The following is a 21690-nucleotide window of genomic DNA, read 5'->3' on the forward strand; positions in this document are numbered from 1 at the left end:
GTATATATATATTTAATTTCTTTAAAAGCCTTCAAGCGAGCAATCACCTAGACATGATAAGACCAAATATGACCTTTTAATCTTTTGGTGAAGTGAAAATGATTATACCAACATATATTTGTTTAAACAATTCAAATATATCTCCATTACATTGATGTCTTAGAAAGCATAATAGTGATTTTTTTTATACAATTACAAACTTGTTTGACATAAGACATCTTGTGGATGCCATTGGTTTATTGTAACCTTAAAACCTATACCATATTCACATTTGGATGCACAAGCCCTACAATAAATTACTAAATACAATGTTAATTAAGCTTTTGCAATCTCAATGGACAATGAACTTGGAAAATGCATTGTATTATTAGTGTTGTAACCTCTTATATAAAACATCTTAGGGGATAAACCAATGAGATAAACCATAGGAGACAAAAACCATCTCTAATTGGCTACAAATCTGATTGTTTTTATCAAAAGTGAAGCAATAACTCAACTTTTGATCAAAATCTGAATGTTAAGCAAATTGTCAAGAGTAGCATTGCAAGATCACTAGGGGTGCAATTATTCTGCAGATTAAACATTTACAAAACTTATCTAATGAATTAGATTAAATTATTCTGCAATTTAAACTTACTCCCTTTTCGTGACACAGTTTCCACAAGTCTCTGGTACAGATTTAAAGTTGTAAAAAGATGGAAACACACTAAATGCAATACATGACTTAACGTGTGAAGCTGCAATTGTTGCTGGAATGTTATTCCAGCCCAGATTCTCAGCATTGGAGCTTGTGGGGTTGTAGGAAACTGTTGCTTTCGAAGTCCTTCTCGAGAGTTATCGTAAGAAGTGATTGCCCTCTAACGGCAAGTAACTCTAAAGATTGTTTGTGAGTCAGTTGGGAAGTTGTGGCTGGACGGATATGACCAATGACTTGCAACAGTGAAATATAGGGCTTCAGGTGGCGTCGGTGCTTTTGCCGTCAAGCTGGTCAATCATGGTCAAGCGGTGGAGGTCCCTGTTCTATGGGGCATTCTTGATGCTTTACAAATAGATTCTAACCTTCTGAAGCTTTTATCTGTTGGGGACTGGGTGGGCAGTGGTGGACGGTGAGAGCTTAGATTCATGTTGACTTCGGAAGCGGACGAAATAAATGGCATCTTGTAACGGGTCGTATTGAGAGAGTGAGAGATCGCTGAGCGATGCGATAAACAGGAGGAGAGTGTATGCATGATTCGTAAAACAGTAGTTTTGTCTCGGAATTGTGGGGTATAGAGTTAACGATTGCGATTGATTCCATGCACAGTGTGAGCCATAGCACTATAATGTCGAATTGAGCTGTCCAGCGCGATCGTTGAGCGGAGAGATTCTAGTCCTGATTGCTGATTGGGATGAAAGCATTGAGTAGGAAAAAATGGAGAATTTAGAGTGTGGCAATTGAGTTGGTGCGTGTTGCCACAGCTTGCGTGCCGCATTATCAGAGTTTCAATCAATTTGTACAGATGGAGACGTCTCAGTTGAGCGATTACTGGGCAGGCTCGCAACTTTTAGGCAACTCATCGTTTGGACCCGGAGTGCGGGTAGATTCTGTGTCTGGATCGCAGTATTTCGTGGTGGAGTTCTTCCTAAGCGCGATTGTTTTCACCGTCTTCAACCTTGTGTTTCAAAGGCTACACGAGCCGAGCTTGATACCGCCAAGGCTATCTGCGTGGAATTTTTTGTGTCAAACTCACGTCCTGCGGCGAAACCCAACCGTAGTGTTACACAATCTAGTGAAGCGGTATGGACCTGTGACGCATGTGAAGTTGTGGTCTCAAGACTTGCTCGTGCTTTCCTCGGTTGCAGCAGTTGAGGAATTTTACAAACTCCATGATATGGAATTCGGAGATAGACCTTCCTCCATGAACAGAGTGACTCTGTCGAATAGCATCAACTCCTCGTGCTTTCCGCCTCTTGCAACCTACTGGAAGCACCTCCGTTTTGTTCTGGTAAGCGCAAGTACGATCCCCTCTTTTTCTTCTTCATTTGCGTTCTTCAGAATGTTTGTCTACTAATAAATTCTAGAAAATAACGATCGTTGAGTGATTGCTATCTGACTGCAGGACATGACAACCTCGACGCCTTTCGACAAGGGCACAATATGCGGGTTCGAGTGGGCGTTGGAGGCTCTGCATCACCACCCCAGCATTGTGGCAGGTGTCTGAGGAAGTCGAACGTAGCCTAGGCTCCCGATCTCACATAGAAGACTCCGACTTAGCGAAGCTGCCCTACCTTCAAGCAGTAGTGAAAGAACTTTTCCGGCTCTATCCACCTTGCGCATTTTCCTTCCCCCACGAATCCTTCGACGAGTACTGCCACATCTTTGGATATGAGGTTTCCCCCCGAACGCAGGTGCTAATCAACATCTACACTATACAGCGAGACCCTGCCGTCTGGACTAACCCCAATGAGTTCAACCCAACCCGATTCATCACCCATCCAGGGATCGACATGCACGGCCAGCACTACCAGCTTCTGCCATTCGGAGGCGGTCGACGGCAATGTCCCGCCACGAAGCTAGCGATCCGGTACGTGCAATCCGGCCTTGCTCGTTACTTTCACGACGCTCGCAGCTCGCACATGATTCCGCATTCAACATGTCTAGAAGACGACCTCTAAAAGCAAGGTTCGTTTTTTTTCTATACCCCAAAAGTTAAAAAACTAGTCTCACCCCTGCAACGAGACATCCAACTGGAGTAAAATACATCAACTCCCTCACCGGCCTCCGATTATCAGCAGACTAAGTTATGGAGATTAAAAGTGAAGTATCGTGTAGGAGTAGGACACAGCACTTCCGGGGATGATGTTAGCTCGTTTCCCATACACTAGTTTGCTTCGGCACAGCGAAGCTCACACATCGATGGCATGAGCAGATAGCTGCATCGATGTTGCGGTAATCCTTGGCAACGTCGCGGCGGAGACTTATTTTTCCAAATCCATTTCAATCCATCGGAGAATGGGGCTGGTTGCGTCGTGGCTGCGATGCCGAGCTTGAGGCTTTTCGAAGTTTTCTTCGTGTTGACGGCACTGGTGCAGCGCATTTGACGCTCCTTTTTTCTTATTAGCCCTTTTTGTGGGGTCCTTGATTGATAAGGCTTTGTAATGAAAGTCCATCTCAGGATTCCTCCATTTCTCAATTCTTATTTCTCATTTTTTCAGAATGTTCTGACGCAGCTTCCCTCTCCATGTTCATTTTTGTGAAATTTCAATTATAAATTATCTCTTTTTTTTTTATGCGAATTGTAGATAATATATATTTTTTGAAACAGGTGGAGGAAGAAGAAAAAGAAGAAACGATGTTGTGAACTAATGATTTGTCACAGAAAGTTTTGGTGTTGTCGTGTGTTTGGATCTTGCTTTTATTAAAGGTTTTTTGAGTTAATTGATGGAAGATGTCAACTACCCTTGAAAAAGAAATATAAAAAATATATTATATTTCTACCAATGGATCATGACCATGCCTCGTTATTTTTTTATAATTGCCGAACTTACCGAAATTTGCTTATTTTCAGATCAAAACGTGAGTTAATTTCTGGAATTTTTGTAATTTACAAAAGGAGAGGAATTTACAAGCATATTTATCATGGAAATATTACTTTCATTTTTTTCTTTTTAGAATATATCTTAAACTAAATTATCATAATTTCAACAAACTTAATTGGTACCGAATTGTTTCCTAAAATTTTGGAAAATGTAACAATTATATTTTGATATTACAATGCCACTTGTCATTTTAGTTCCAGTTTCTGAACTTTTACATTTCAAACAATTGTTGAAAATATGGTATATTTTTTATAGTGTCAATCTTAAACATTGTAAACAATGAGATTTTCCAATAATTTATTGTTTATAAAAGAATCAGTTTTTAGTAACTTTGTGTTCTGGATACTAACCTATCCCAACTTACTATTTTGTAATTTTGCTCCTAAATATTCTAAGAAATATGTTTGGATAATAAATTTGGTGATTATTTGGAAACAAATAGTAGTACAATACATATGTAATTATATATTGGTTGAAGACTATTGTTAAGGACATGGCTAAACTTCTCTAAATTTTTAAAAGATATTTTTTTGATTTTTTGGATTTTTTCTTTAATGTATTCTAAATAAATAAATATCTATTATATAAGAGAGCTCAAGTACAATACAAAAGACAGAGAAGTCTTTTGGTTGGTTGTGAAGGGATACTTGGGAAATATGGGTACAAGGGACCATGAGAACTATAGAACATGTAAATGAGAGAGAATGGATAAATGAGAAAATGGATGGATATGCCAAAAATTGTAGTATCCAATGGCATGGATTTTTGTTGTATATATATATATATATATAGATACACAGATAGTTAAGCAAGTCTACAAGGAATTGTTTTAATAAATAAAAACATAGTTCGTCTTATTTTTGGATAAAAATTAGATTTAGTTTTTTTGAAAATTTTGCTGCCTTAACCAAAAATAAGAAGGTCTCATAATGACATATTGTCATCCATTCCTCAAGTTTCTAAACTTATGGGTTTTTAACTAGTTGCATTTTGAAAAAATAATATTTGATTTTGGCTTGTATATTTTTGGACTAAACAGTTATTTTATTACATTTCTTAGAAGTCTGTATTTTTATCTTTTAAAAAATATTTTATATATGTAGGATTTAGGATTTTAAGGTAATTATCACATATAAAAGCATCAAATCATAGTATATTTTGTATCTAATGTATTATTTATATGTCTTAGAATATTTCTTACTCATAAATAGTTAAAATATACAAAGAATATTTTTTGAAGAATATAATAATTTAAAATTTTATTACAAGATAAGTAAATAAATAATAAAAAAAATAGATTACTGTTGAAATGAATATACAAATAAGAAATAAAATATTACAATAAAATTATCTATAAATTATATTTTCAGATTGATTGTATCGTAATATAGTATAATTTTATATTATGAGATAAAAGCCTTATAGAACCATTTACAAAAAGTTGGAAGAGATCATGGAAATTATACAAGTGCAAAATAGCTTTTTAAGGAAGCTTTGAAAAAACTTTGAAAACTTTCTAGAAATTATGATATTTTTTTGAAACTCATATATATTTTTTAACAAAACATAGAAGCCTTTGGAAGAATACAAAAAATTCTACAATTGTTTTAAAAATGATAATAAAGGTTTTTACAAATTGTACAAAATATATTAGATGATTTACGAAGTTTTTTTTAAAAAAATCTTACAAGCCATTATTGAATTTGTTTTTCTTTTACAAAAAGTTTCACAAGAAGTATTAGTAATGAGTTATTTTTTGTATGAAATGATTTCAGGATTTGTAAAAGTATTGATCTAATATATAGACTATTTTTTAATTCATGCTCAAAAAATAGATGCTTTTATTCAATCATTACTTATAACTACAACTTCTTTTTTAGTAGTAATTAGTTTTTATACCTTAATTAAATCTCAATTATTTGTAACATCTTTAGAAAATGATTTAATTTTACTAGGTTTTATACTAGCAATTTGCAATAAGATTCTCAATGTTGTATGTCTTTTTGTTGATTTAAATACCAAAATTGGTTTGTATTGAGATATTATGTAGCATTCAAAGATTCTCATTTTATTTTTCAAAATCAGCATGTAAGAAATATTGTAGATAATATTGTGATTGATTTACATTTTTAATTATGAATAACAAAGCTTGGGACCTTACTATTGTGTTGAGAAATTATAATTAAATTTAGAAATAATTCTGTGAGAGAAAAAAATAAATATAAGAAGTTAGATTTTGAAAAGTACAATTTTTTTTATTTGATATAAAATAGTGGAAAATTAATGAATTATTTATTCTAATTTTCTCTTATCATTTTTCCTCTAAAAAATATTATAATTCCTTAAATTATAACATTAATTTTACATAATTCACATTATTAAGCTTTTTTTTTATGAAGTTATTTAAAAAACATTACGAATTATTTCAAATATATGAATAATATTAAATAAAGGTTCTAAAACTATGTTACTAAATATTCGGTTCTTTTAATGAATAATATAATTCAGAAGTCTATTATTAGAATAAAACTTAAGCAATTTATAAAGTTTATGTTATTACTGTTTTTACTTAGAAGTGGTAGCAAAATTTTCTTCTAAAATGTAGGGTTTATTCTAAGGCTTTAAGAAAAAAGCATAGGCAACAGTATAATTCCATATAGTAGAAAAGAAATACCAACTTAATTTCTTTGTTAAATATTAAAAAAATAATAATAATAATAATAACATAATCTATCAGGTGGTTATTTAATTTATTTTGTACAAGCCATATATGAGATTTAAATCTAACCTGATATAAAATCAAAAGACATGAAAATTGTGTAATCTTTAAATTAATTTATCAAACTATTGTATTTATAATAGATACCTTGTCAAAGATGTTGTATCTTTGTTTAATTTTCTTCTTTTTATTACTCTTCGTTTACTTATAAAAACAAATTTTATTTATTAACATAATATAATATTTTTTAAATGTCTAAAAATTAAATATAAATTAAGTATTAATAATAAGAGTTTTAAATTCAATTTTCTTGATATAAAAAATAAAATATGTTTTTGATTTCTAATACTCAACTAATAAAAAAATAAAAAATAAAAAATATCATATATATCCCTTGAGTTTGCTAAAATATTAAGAATATTCTTACATTTTTTATAATAGCAAATACACCTTTGAATATGATAATGTATTACCAATATGACAAAGGCATAATAATTCTTATGGACTACATTACTTTCTTTTGCCTTTACATGGAGTCCAAATTACGTGCCTTTATGATGTTACAAGCAATTAAATCTTGACTTGCCTTTTTAGCATTTTGCCTCATAGATTTTGCCTTGTAGATTTTTGGCATCTATTTATTTTTTTATTTTTTTATTTTTTTTAAATATCATTCCAATGCTAGGTTGAAACATTGCTTTCTATATTGTTGTGCTTGCATCTTTTGAATTGTATGCTCTAAGATGGTAAGATTCTTTTGGTGCAAGTAGTGAAGCACTAGGTAAGTTTGAGGTCCGGTTCAAATTATACTTCTTCTTCTTATATCTTTAGCCTCTTCTTGTCTTCTATAGTCATCTCTTGTTGATTATATGATCCAGCAAAAATTGATTCTTTGCACCAAATTCAATATAGTAAATATATGTTTTGCTTAATCCTGCATATAGCAAGATATCTTCTTTTTATGAGACTATTGATTGTCGGCACTTCCAAGACTAATTTCATTATGTCAAAAATTATTTCCAAATCTTCAATACATTATTGGCAATTTGTCTCTTGAAGAAGCATAAATCAATTATATTATATGCTAATCATACTAATATGGCACAACTATGTATTGGATCTAGTTGGATCCATAAGCTACACCAACTTCTTTGGCTTGAATTCCTTGAGTTAATAATGATAGGCACTACTACACTATATGAAAGCTGCCTATGTTTGGTTGTATTAACTCTTTCCAAGTGATAAAAGAGATCTAAGAGTGCAAGTTTCTAAGCTTGATAAGATTAATTTGTCAAATTCATAGTTAGTGGCTTAAATAGCATTTGGTTCTTTTTAATAGTGACTAGGTAGTTGTGTTTATGTCTAATTAGATGAAATGTTGAGAAGGCTTGTATAACAAATTATATATTCCAAAGAATCATTGCTTGGCTCCATAAGAAGATAAAAAAAAAAAATAACAGAATTTATAACAATTGTTGTAATTTTGTCAATTTGGTGATACTTTATCATATTTAAGAATATATTTATTATTATCAATAATATAAGAATATTCTTGATATTTCAAAAGATTCTAGAAGAATATATGATATTTTTTCTAATATATATTTATTATAATTTTATATAATTTAATATTTATTCTATAATACATTATTATTATTTTTTCTATAATATTATTTTATAATTATTTTTTTAAAAGTATCTAATTATTTTTATTTATTTATTTCAAAATAAATTAAAAATATTCTTGAATAATTCAAAAAAAAGTTAATATAATAAATTATTTTTTTTGAAAAAATTTAAAAATTTAAAGTAAAAAAATATAATATATGATTTAAAAGATAAAATTTCAAAAATTTCTGATAATTTGCTTAAATTCTTAAAATATAGACATACTTAGATTAAATTATTATATTGGTATTAAATAAAATAGTATTTTATTTATTTATTATTTATTTGTTTAATTATTCTTTACCTAAGTTTAGTTATAGTATTTTATTATTATTTTTTTAGAAATTATCATAATATTAGTGTGTATAATAAATTTTCATATAGTTTATATATATAAATATAAATATATTTATATTTAGTAGTTTTAATTTTAAAATCAATAAAAAATTTCTACATAACTTTCTATAGTTTTATTTTTTGGAAGATGTTTTTATTGCTATCTTGCTAATACATAATTTTTTGAAAAGATACTTAGTATAATCTTAATATATTTTTATTAATTTATAATTTTTAAAGAAAATTCAATAGATTAATAGATTTAATTTTTATTTTATTTTTTTAATTTTTAATTTCTATGTTTCTTAAAAAAATCTAATAATTTTCAATGAATATTTAAATTTCTTTTAAATACAAACTATATATTATAAATATATTTTAAAAATAAAATATATTAATAATAAATATTATTTATTTAATATAAATTATTTCTAAATTTAATTATGATTAAAATAAAAAAAAAATTATTTATTTTATTAATCTATAAATTTTAATTCTTATAAAAAATTTATATTTAAGTATTTGGATAAATTAAAAATTATTAAAATAAATTAAAAATAATAAAAAATATTTTTTTTTAATAATAAAAATAATACTATTAAATTTAGACAAATTACAAATTATTTTTCAGACTTATTATTTCTAAGCACCAGAAAATTATTTAAAATAAAAATAAAGTAGAATGTGTAAATACATTTTATTAGCCATCAAGTCATCTTAACACATAATATTTTTAAAAATAGTATCAATGGAATCAAGGACATGAATCTCAAAAAATGAAATTATCAATACACTCTAGTCTCACTCAAAAAGATTAAAAAATCACTCAAAGATGATATAGTATTAAAGTAGAATGGCTATTGCTAAAGATAAAAAGACATAGAAAATCTTGAAATAAGACTAAGGACTAGAAAGGCATTGATAAGAGTGAAGAAGGCTTCACTCTTGCCTCTATATATACTCTTAACTAGGAGCTATATGGCAATGTCCTACAGGACCTATAAAACGTGTTGACTTTGCAAGATATGTATCTTAACTTATAAGATAAGTTTTTTAAATATGAGCCACATGGTTAGCTTGTTATATAAGCTATCAACACATAGTTAACTTGTTGACCAAGTTTCTAACCTACTAATCAACTTCAAATACATGTAAAGTCAATGTAGTATTTATGAAGCTTTTAAGAAGCTACTTTAGAAAATATTATGAAACAAATTAATTTTTACCTACTTCTATTTAATCATATAGGTAAATATTAGAATAAATATGTATGTCTGTGATACTACTTTTTTATTAGGAAGAAGTTCTATGAGGACTGGTCATCATATGTTGAAGAAATCCAAGATACAGTGAACTGTATTTGTCACATATTTTGATCTTTATTTTCTTCAAAGATGGTTGATAGATCTTTTTAGCCATTGATAGTATCCTATATCAGGGCAAAAAAACCACCTTATTATTTGAATATTGTTGAGGTCTTTATAACTTCTTTCAAATAAAATATTTTGAACATTGCATGAAGTTATTTTTCACCCTTAATAAAATCACCAAAAATTAAGAGTCTCTTTTAAAGTGGTGATACCAAATACGTTGTATCTTGCCATCTATTTGAATAAGAACATGTCATTCTAGAAGGTCTTTATGTTGATTATATTATCTTGAAGGTTGTGACAATCCTAATATATATCAAGGATATGTATTTTGAAGAAAGAAATTCTTAATACACTCTTGTGTCACTCAAAAGAACTAAAAAGTCACTTAAAGATGATATGGTATTAAACTAGAATGGCTATTACTAAACATAAGAAAAATAGAAAGTCTTGAAAGAAGTCTAAAGACTAGAAAGGCCTTGATAAAAATAAAGAAGGCTTCATTTTTGCTTTTGTATATATTCTTAACTAGGAGCTATGTAGTAATGTCCTATAGGACCTCCAAAACGTATTGACATTGCAAGACACAGATTTTAACTTATAAGGCAAATTTTTTACATGTGGGCCATATAATTAGCTTGCTCCTTAAGCTATCAATATATGATTAATTTATTAACTAAGTTTCTAATCTACCAATCAATTACAAACACATGTAGAGTCAAAGTAGACTTTAAGAAGCTTCTAAAAAGTTTTTTAAAAGGTATTATAAAATTAATTCATTTTTATCTATTTTAATCTATTTCTATCTAATCATATAGGTAATTATTAGAATAAATATATATAATTGTAACATTATTCCCTCTTCTAGGGATAAGTTCTATAATGAGCTGTCAACATATGTTGATGATATCTAAGATGTAGCAAATTATATTTGTCATATTCTTTGATATTTGTTTTCTTTAAAGATGGTTAATAGGTCTTCTTAGCCATTGATAGTGTTTCATACCAGGGCAAAAAGACCACCTTGTTATTTGATTATTATTGATGCCTTTGTAACTTCTTTAAAATAAAATATTTCAAATACCGTCAAGAATTTTTGTTACTTCTAATAAAATCACCAAATATCATAAATCTCTTCCAAGGTCATGATACCAAACACATTGTATCTGACCATTAACTTGCAATGTCTTATCTACTAAGTCAGTAAATGAAAGCTCTTGAGTTGAATTTGCTAGTTTTTGCTTCTTTATTACTTTAGAATCATAAATACACAAAAACTACATAGAAAAATAAAAGGTAGAAAGTTATCTTCCTTTTATCTTATTTCTTTAATAACATAATTTTACTACTCTTTATCTTGATTTTATCATAGATATATGCATATAATCCAATAATTACTTATAAAAATAAGTAGAAGAAAGTAAAAATAGATAAAAATAAGTTAATTCTATAATATCTTCTATAAAAGCTTTTTAGAAGCTTTGTAGATACTACTTTGACTTTATAGGTGTCTTTAATTGACTTTTTGGATTAGAAACGTAGTCAACAAGTTGGCCATGTGCCACACATGTTGTTAGCTTGAAGACCAAGCTAACTATGTGGCCTACATATAGAAAAATTTGCCTTGTAAGTCAAGGCATGTGTCCTAAAAAGTCAACATATATTGGAGGTCCTATAGAATATCGCCTTATAGCCCCTAGTTAGATAGTACATATAGAGATAAGAGTAAAGCCCTCTTCACTCTTGTCAACTCCTTTCTTGGTTCTAGTCTAGTTTCAAGAGTCTCAAGTTTTTTTTATCTTTTGGTAATAATTCATTTTAATTTCTTTTAATATATGTACATCCTTATTTCTATTTTGTCACTCTTTCTTTGATACTGATTTCATAGGTTTATACATCATCTTTTATTTCATGTCTTTGATAGATTGACAAGAGTACACTTATAATATCTGAGCTTTGTCTTGTTTTGATTAAGAATGGATTACTCCATTCTCATGATAAGACATAAACATATTAGAAGTTACAGATTACCTTCTTCTAAACTGATATTGTTTTTAGTATTTTTTTTAATCCCCGAGTCCATTTCTTCTACTTATCTTTAGTAATATAAGATATTTTTTTGAATATTATTATAGCAGAGCTTATTGAAATGAAGTGTGCAATGGCACAAATGCAAGAGCAATTAAGAGAGTTGATGCTTACAATGCATCAACTTAGCTTATCACCACAAGGATCAACAAGAATAGTAGGAAGTGAGGATATAGAGATGATTAGAGCTGCTTCAACATTTGTACCAAATCATGTCCCTCCACCAACGATGGAACATGCTTCAAGTGTTAGAGAACCAAGAGTTGCCATACTCGAGAAGTTTGATGGTACATGATCCAAATTTTGAAGATTTATCAATCAAGTAAAACTTGTGATTAAACTTCAACCTCAAAGCTATCTAACTTCAAGATCACAAGTTAGATTCATTGCTATACTTCTTTTAGGTTCAACATTATCATGGTTTTTATCTTTTCTTGAACGACAAGATCCAATATTAGATAATCAAGAGGTATTTTTGGTGAAATTCTAGTCTATGTATGAAAAATATGATGTAACTTGTGTTGCAACTAATAAGATCCATATTTTGTGACAAGACAATCGATTTGTAATATTATAAGCTTCAAATTTTTGACAACTTATAAGTAAAATCAAGTGTGATGATGCTGCACTTATTAGCCAATTTCTCTATGGATTAAAATATGAGTTAAAGAAATTGATGCTCAACTTACCTGATCCTCAAACATTGAGTCAAGTAATTAAATTTACTGTAAAATATAATAATTGACTTTTTGAATTTTGATTTGAGGTTCACACAAATGGGCATCAATATTACTATAATTCGATGGCAATACCAACATCACTTCAACACATACATTCAAAAGTAGAGGATTTGTAAATTGATACAATACCTTTAAAACCTCTTACTAAGCAAGAAAAGACTCGTCGCCATTAAGAAGAATTATACTTATATTATAGAAAACCTAAACACACTACTTAATATTATCTAAAGAAGCAATGAAATCACATCTGTCAAAGAAGACAATGTGTCGATAAATAAATTTGTCTAACAACAACAAGGATTGTGCGGCAAAAATTTCATACAATTTCTAATGAAGGTTCTATACTCTCCTTGTTTTATAATAAATGTTCATTTATGACCTAATAATTATAAAGCCTCCACCTTGATAGATTCAAGAGTCTTAGCTTCTTTTCTTAGACATACAATTTGTTAAAAATCATAAAAGATCGTTAGTACAAAAAACCAAACCTATTCATATAGAAGTTATAGATGATTCTTCATTGTCTTCTGGAGATGTTACTCATGCAATAGTTCCTATAGATGTAGCAATAAATATTCATAGTAGTTACATAATCTTTAATATAATTAGATCTCTCTCTAATCCAGTCATTTTAGGTATGTTATAGTTAGAAAAGTATAATCCTTGCATAGATTGGATTTCTCGTATCCTTGACTTTTCTAAAAGCATGATTAAGAGTGAAATTAATCCAGTAGGAAGTAATAAGTCTAGTGCAATTCAACCTATGTTTGTATCTGCAAGAACTTTCTTACATGCTGTAAAAAAATGATCACCTTGAGTTATTTATGCAACACCTTTTTCTAATGATGCGAAGACTTCAAGTGGCATTTCTAGCCAATATCAAGAATTTCAAGATATATTTGAAAAGAAGAATGTAGATAATCTTCCAAAATATTGTTCCTATGACTACTCAATTAACCTTCAAGAAGGAGCACAATCGCCATTTGGACCAATCTATAGTTTATCACAAAATGAATTGGCTGAACTCAAGGAATATATTAAAAAAAATATAGCCAAGGATTTCATATGCCATTCCAAATCACCAGCTGGAGCTCCAATCTTATTTGTGAAGAAGAAAGATGGATCATTGTGGATGTGTGTTGATTATCGAGGACTTAATAAGATCACCATCAAGAATAAGTATTCTTTACCTTTGATATCTAGACTTCTTGATCAATTGAATGAAGCTAAGATCTACACAAAAATAGATCCACGATGTCGTGATATAATACGACTATATAGTAAAATTATAATCAAAATTGAATTTCTAATTAATATCTAATTATCTTAATTTAATTATAATTTAGGATATCTAAAAATGGCTTTTTATTAAAGCCTCTTAGATTATTTTCTTATCTTAATAATTAGTAGGTTGAAGGTTAGTTAGTAATTTTACCTTCTAGGTTGTAAAGACTCTTCTACTATCTTAGAAAGACCATAAATTGATGAAATCAGGTTAGAAGAGGTAAATAATTAGTATAGTTGGTACTAAAGTTAAGTTGAGAGTAGGGTTGGGCTAAAAAATCCTTAGGATAGGATAGATTGATACACGATGGTTGACCGTTTGTGAGACAGGGTCGAAATCAAATCTCTAGCCATTAAAACAATGGCTTAGGAAAAAATAGGGTTTCATTCGGAGTTTGGAGGTTAGGATTTGAGAGCTAGCTAAAAGTTCTTTCTAGAGATATAAGAATTGTTTTGAGAGGGTTTTTGAGGACTTAGCAATTATTGTTTAAAGTTAGGGTTTATATCAGTGATATGGGTTTTATATAATATAATTAGGGCTAGAAAATTTTAGCTAGTTCGTGCAATTGGCATGACATCTACGGTTAAAAATTTGATGTTGTTTGGATTATTTGGTGTGCTAAGTATATACAAAATTTCGTAATAATCTAACGGCAGGGTTTAGTGATATCTAGTTTTTAGCACAAGAAGGTCTCAGAAGGTGGCAATTTGAGGTTGGCTAGGATTTCTATGATATCTGAATATCTATCAATCGAATTAAGGTGAAAATTGGCATAGTGTTGGAAGACTTAAAGATCAAGCTACACATCAATTTTGAGACAATGTTAATGATTGAAAAAGGAGAAATCATTGCTGGGATTTCTGCTTCACTTTTCAAGTTGGCGGCCGAGTGACATTGGTACAATTTTTGGAGGTTTTTTCACAATCTGTACATTGGATTGGGCTAAAAATTCTTGAGCATTTAGAAGACTTACATTGAAAATTTCATGCATAATTCCACATCAAGAAGACAGTCAGATTAGATGTTACAGCTTGTTAAAGCTCACTGATTAGGATTAGGATTTATAAGAGAAATCTAAATTGCTTAAATATGAAAGTAATAAGATAATTGGGATTTATGTATGGTTAAGACTACTAAGAAGAGTGTTTTAAGCACTTTTGAATTGAAATTTAGATTGTATTCTTCTCGCATGGATAAAACCTATTAGGATTTCTTGGCAACTTGTAAAAGATAATCTCACCTTCTACAACTAAGTGCCTGCTACATTTCTAAGCAAAACAACACATAATATGACAACAAGGAGCATTTAATCTAATACATATGAAAAAAAGAGATGAATGGAAGACTACGTTTGAAACTAGGTATGGACATTTTAAATACAATGTCATGCCTTTTCGACTTACAAATGCACTTGCAACATTTCAACATGTAATGAATGATGTTTTTTTGAGAGTTTTTAGAGGATTTTTTTGTTTATTATCTGGATAATATTTTGATCTATTCTTAAAACACAGATGAACATAAACTTCATGTTCATTGTATCTTACAAAGATTTAAAGATGTGAGACTCTATACCAAGATAATAAAGCATGTATTCCACACTACTCAAGGCAACTTCTTAGGATACATCATTTCAAATGATGGACTTATAATGGATCCTAAAAAAGTTCAAATGATTATGGATTAAAAGATTTTAAAAACGGAAAGAGATGTTTAATCTTTTTTGAGTTTTGCGAACTATTATCAGATGTTCATCAAAAACTTTTCTCGTGTTCAACTCCACTTATATGTTTGACTTACAAAGACAAACTTGAGTAGAGTAAAGAAGTTGAAGCATCTTTTGAAACTTTGAACTCAGCCTATATTTTTACACTAATCTTATATTGCATCAATTATTTTAAGGCATTTTTTATGAGAACAGATGCATCAAACTTTACTTTGGGTGTTGTATTATCACAAATAGGAGTAGATGATAAACTTCATCTAGTAGCTTTTTATTCCAAAAAATTTTTAGTAGCTCAGATTAACTATAAAATCCACAACAAAGAGCTTCTTGCAATTGTGGATTCATTTTAAGAATGATGTCATCATCTCGAAAGTACTTCTAATCCAATCACCATATATATGAATGACAAGAATCTCGATTACTTTATGTTAGCATGTATTTTAAATTATCACCAAGCTTGTTGGAACATGTCTTTATTAAGTTTTGATTTTAAGATCACATATTGACCTGAAAAACAACAAGGTTTGTCAAACGTCATTTCTAGATGTTCTTATCTTGCATCAAAAGAAAGAGATGCATCTTATAATCAACAAAGAACAATTTTCTTGAAGCTAGAGTATTTTCATCTTCAAGTAATGAAATCAACATTGATTATTGATTCAATCCTTATGAAACAAATCCAATCAAGTATGTCTTTTGATCCTCTTATTCATAATATTAAGAATCATTTTTCTAAGCCTCAAGATACTTCTAAGTTTGAGTGCAAAAACAACCTACTCTATTTTGAAGGTCAATTACATATTCCAAAAAGAAAAGCACGATTATGTATTCTTCAAGCACGTCACGACTTTTCAATAACAAGACATTTTGGATACAACAAGACTTTGTGAGCTTATATCCAAAGATTTTTGGTGGCGTTAAATGTAGAAGGGTATGAAAGACTTTGTTCAATCATGTAACATTTGTTCAAGATCAAAAACTCGTCATCATTTATCTTACAAACTTCTTCAACTATTACCTATTCTAATTTAACCATGGTCTTCTATTTCTATGCATTATATTACTGATCTTTCAATCTTAGGTTTTTATAACTCTATATTTGTGATAGTAGATCATTTTACCAAGATGGCTTATTTTGTATCATGTACAAAATCTATCACAGGTCAAGAAATAGCCAAGCTCTTTCTAGGCAATATCTATTGCTATCATGGATTACTGAAGGATATTTTATCAAATAGAAAAACTTAGTTTGTATCAAGATTTTGGTAGATTCTTTTTAAGATTCTAAAAGTGGATATAAAACTATCTTCATCATTCCATCTTTAAATTGATGGACAAATGGAGTGCGTTAATCAAGTTTTGGAGTAGTATTTAAGATGTACCATTAACTACCAACAAGATGATTGGACAATTCTTTTGCCATTAGTAGAGTTTACTTATAATAAGACGGTATATTTTTCTACAAAATAAACACCTTTGTTTGCTAATTATGGTTATCATCTACAACTTCATACTTTTTACTTTTGAAAAATTGATAGTCATGCAACGGAAGATTTGACAAATCATTTATCAAAGCTATATGCAACAATGAAGGCACACTTAAAAGAAGCTCAAAAATAACGAAAGATCAATGTGGATGTCTATCGATAAGAACAACTACCATTCGACATAGGTGACAAAGTATGGTTATTTTGTCACAATATCAGAACCACTTGTCCTTGTGACAAGTTGGACTATTGAAGGTTTGGACCATTTTTGATTTTTATACAAATCAATCTAATTGCATATCGTTTACACCTACAAAATTCAATGAAAATCCATCTAAAAATCCATGTGTCTCTTCTTGAATCATACAAGATAATGGTTATACCAAAAAGAAGACAAGCTTCATCTCATCCTGTAGAAGTAGACAATAATGAAGAGTTCAAAGTGAAAAAAGTCCTTGATTTAAGGTGGTGTCGTATTATATATTGTCTTGTTTAGGAATGCACCGGACACCTAGTTGTGGAAGGTGAGGTTGTATTTCACAAGTATCTAAGAAATCCTAATAGGTTTCACCCATATGAGAAGATTATAATCTGAATTTCAATCCAAAAGTGCTAAAAAATACTCTTCTTAGTAGTCTTAATCATACATAAATCGTGATTACCTTATTACTTTTACATTTAAGCAATTTAGATTTTTCTTATAAGGCCATATTCTAATCAGTGAGCTTTAACAAGCTGTAACATCTAATCTGACTATCCACTTGATTCATAATTTTGCATGCAATTGTCAATGTAAGTCTTCTATATGCTTGAGAATTTTCAGCCCAATCCAACTTACAGATTATGAAGAAACCTCTAAAAATTGCATTGATATCACTTAGCCACAAACTTAAAAAGTGAAGCAAAAATCCCAGTAGTGATTTCTCTTTCTCCAACTATTAACTTTGACTCAAAATTGGTGTACAACTTGATCTTTAAGTCCTTGAATACCATGCCAAATTTCAGCTTGATCCGACTAGTAGATGTCTAGATATCATAGAAAATCTACTTAACCACAAACTGCCAATTTCCGAAACTCTCTTGTGCTAAAAACCAGACATTTCTAAACCACACTATTAGATTATTACAAAATTTTGTATACATTTAGCACACTCAATAATCCAAATAATATCAAATTTTGAACTGTAGTTGCTACACCTATTGCACAAACTAGCCAAAATTGCTAGCCCTAATTATATTGTATAAAACCCAAATCACCAATTCAAACCTTAACTTTAAACAACAATTGCTAAGTCTCCAAAAATTTTCAAAAAATCACCCTTATGCCTCTGAAAAGAACTTCAAGCTGGCTCTCAAATCCTAATTTCTAATCTTTAAATGAAATCCTATTTTGTCCTAGGCCGTTGTTTTAGTAGCTAGAGGTCTAATTTCGACCTTGTCTCACAAACAGTCGACCTACGAGTATCCTAAAGATTCTTTAGTCTAATCTTAATCTTAACTTAATCTTAGTACCAACTATACTAATTATTTACCTATTCTAATATGATTTTATCAATTTAAAGTCTCTACAACCTAAAAGGTAAAATTACTAACTAACCTTCAACCTACTAACTATTAAGATAAAAAATAAACTAAGAGGCTTTTATAAAAGCTATTTTTAGATATCTCAAATTATAATTGAACTAAGATAATTAAAAATTAATTAGAAATTCAATTTTGATTTTAATTTCACTATATAGTCGTATTATATCACGACAGTGGCACCAAAATAAATTAGAATATCTTATCCATTTGCATAGATATGATATTAGTGAACGCACATGGAAGCTAGTAAAAAATCTTGCAAATGCAACAAAGGTGATAAAGGCTTTTTATCAACAACATCCATCAAAATCAAGATGAAAATCTTCTTTATAAAAAAAAATAAGATCTAGACAAGATAACATTCTACTTTCAATCCTTTTTTGTAGCTTCTTTGTAGTTGTGATGTTGAGAGATGGAAAACCAATAATCAGTGGATTCGATTGAAGAGCCTTTGTTTGTTGACCTGCTAGACAAGACATTACAATTGTCACAACCTTCAAGATAACGTAATCGAGATGAAGATCCTCATAAACCACATGTTTTTCTTCAAATAGATGGCGAGATACAACTCGTTTGTTATCACCACCTTAAAAGAGATTCTTGATGTTTGGTAATTTTATTAGAAGTAGGAACAACTATTGACGGTGTTTTAAATATTTTATTTGAAGGAAGTTATGAAGGCTTCAATAATGATCAGATAACAGAATGGTCTTCTCACCTTGTTATGGGATACTATCAATGGTTGAGTAGCCTTATCAACCATCTTCGAAGAGAACAAAGATCTAAGTATGTGGCAAATATAATTTATCGCATCATAGATTTCCTCAACATATGATGACCGCTCTTTGTCGAACTCGTCCCTAGAAGAAAGGGTAATGTCATGGACATATGCATGTAAGCCAATAATTACATGTATAAATAAGTAGAATTAAGTAAAAGTAGATAAAAGTAAGTTAATTCTATAATATCTTCTATGAAGCTTCTAAGAAGCTTTATAGACACTTATCAAGGACATACACTAGAAAGTTATAGAAGATTCTAGAAGGTTCTAGAGAAGCTTTGTAGTTTCTAGAAGCTACTTGAGAAGTTTTCAAGCTCGTGGAAGCTGCTTGAGAAGCTTCTTAATTCATAGAAGCTGCTTGAGAAGCTTCCTAGCTTGTAGTATATATAGGAGCCGAGACTAAGGGGATCTTTCAAACTTATAGCTCTAGTTCACATCTCTAGTGTTGTTCTTGTACTCATCTGATTAATCTAGTTGTTGCTGATTCTTCTTAAGCTTCTTGTTTAGATTTCCAGTCAGTATTCTAAATTCATGACAGTTTGTTGAGACTACACTCATCTTTCATATCAAAGCTAATTCCTTCTTGTTAGAGTGTGGATTATCCCTTTGCTTGAAGGTGTTGACATTTTAGAGGTTGCAGATTACCCTCTTCTAAACTGATATTTCTTGGAGTCTTATCTTTCTTGGAGAAAGTGGATTACGCCTCTTTTTGAAGGTTTTAAGGTATTTTAGAGGTTGCGGAGTACCCTCTTCTAAACCAATACTGCTTTCTTATAGAGTCATTTCTTTCCTTCTCTTAGAATGGCCAGAGGTTAAGATATTAGTATGACTGAAAGTTCGGAGTCCAAGTTGGATGCCATTATGAATGGTCTTGCTACGTTATCACAGAGAACTATAGAGATTGAAGGAATCATTGTAAGACTTCATAATGATGGAGCATAATGGATGGCACAATTGAGGATTCACCAGCCTCAAGCTTCAACATCAAGAGAAGCAGCTTTGCCTCTAATTCAACAAGGACCGTTGGTCATACAATGAAAGGAGCCCCAAATTAGCCTTCTAAATAAGTTTGATGGTATGCATTCTAAATTTTGAGGTTTTATCAATCAAATTAGATTGATAGCAGCTTTACAGCTTGAACGCTTTTCGATGGAGAAGTCACATGTTGGACTGGTTGGAGCTTTGCTCACGGGGCAAGCTCTATCATGGTTTGCTCCTTTGTTTGAGAAAAGATTGTCAATTTTGAACAACTTTGAAACTTTTTTGGAGGCGTTTATGGAAGCATTTGGCAAATATGACAAGGCGTGATGGGCTACAACAAAGATCCGATTGCTATGACAAGGGGTACGCTCCGCATCAGTCTACGCATCAAATTAGAGATAATTAGCGTGTGACATCAATTAGGATGAGGAAGCATTGATGAGTCAATTTTATTGGGGCTTGAGGGACAACATGAAGGATTTGTTATTATCTCTTTTTGATCCGCAAACGCTCTACAAAGTAATTAGTCAAGCTCTGAAGTACGATAACTGCCTGTTCCAATGTCACTAAGACCAATGCTCAAGATAATATATGGCTCATAATGCTCCAACTATGTCAACAAGTAGCCTGAATTCACATTCACAGGTAATAGACATATAAATTGATGCGGTACGTGTCAAATCCCTAACTCTAGAAGAAAAAAAGTGACATATGGAGGAAGGACTATGCTTGTATTACTGTGAAAAAATCCACAGAGCTGAAAACTGCCCCAAGAAGCAAAATCGATGCATTGTCAGGACTAGAGGCATGTTTGTTCAGGAAAACAAAGATGCCTAGCCACAATAGGGACCGTGCGGTTCAAAAATTCAATACCACAACAACAATCAAGTTCCTCTCTTTCCACTCAACCTACCCATTGCTTTACCATTCTTCTATCTTTTGGCCCTCATAAACTAAAAACCTTAGCGTTATTAGATTTAAGAGCATCTACTTGCTTTTTAGACAAAGAATTTATTAAGCATCACAAGATTCTTTTAGTACAAAAACCTAAACCCATTCACTGTCACGGCCATAATCATGTAAGCTAATAATTACATATAGAAATAGGTAGAAGTAAGTAAAAGTAGATAAAAGTAAGTTAATTGTATAATATTTAATATAGAAGCTTCCTAGAAACTTCCTAGATACTGCTTTGACTTCATAGGTGTCTTTAATTGACTTTTTGGATTAGAAACGTGGTCAACAAGTTGGCCATGTACCACACATGTTGTTAGCTTGAAGATCAAGCTAACTATGTGGCCCACACGTAGAAAAACTTGCCTTATAAGTCAAGGCATGTGTCCTAC

The 21690-nt window shown here is 30.3% G+C and overlaps 1 protein-coding gene across 1 annotated transcript; it reads left to right on the forward strand.

The window, feature by feature from the left end:
* The first annotated feature begins 905 nt into the window (after nucleotides 1-905).
* On the forward strand, nucleotides 906-3270 carry LOC112279119 ((S)-1-hydroxy-N-methylcanadine 13-hydroxylase CYP82X2). The gene is made up of 2 exons (XM_024513255.3): nucleotides 906-1985; nucleotides 2100-3270. The coding sequence occupies exons 1-2, from the start codon at nucleotides 1500-1502 to the stop codon at nucleotides 2199-2201; spliced, it is 588 nt and encodes a 195-aa protein (XP_024369023.1). The 5' UTR covers nucleotides 906-1499; the 3' UTR covers nucleotides 2202-3270.
* Nucleotides 3271-21690: the final 18420 nt, after the last annotated feature.

This window comes from Physcomitrium patens, chromosome 1 (assembly GCF_059467195.1).
Source record: "Physcomitrium patens ecotype Gransden chromosome 1, ASM5946719v1, whole genome shotgun sequence".
Taxonomy (NCBI): Eukaryota; Viridiplantae; Streptophyta; class Bryopsida; order Funariales; family Funariaceae; genus Physcomitrium; species Physcomitrium patens.

Excerpts from the sequence above, each read along its gene's own strand:
- LOC112279119 (XM_024513255.3), top strand. The coding sequence starts at position 1,500 with ATGGAGACGTCTCAGTTGAGCGATTACTGGGCAGGCTCGCAACTTTTA. Across the intron at positions 1,986-2,099 it reads AGCACCTCCGTTTTGTTCTG|GACATGACAACCTCGACGCC; the intron begins GTAAGCGCAAGT and ends ATCTGACTGCAG.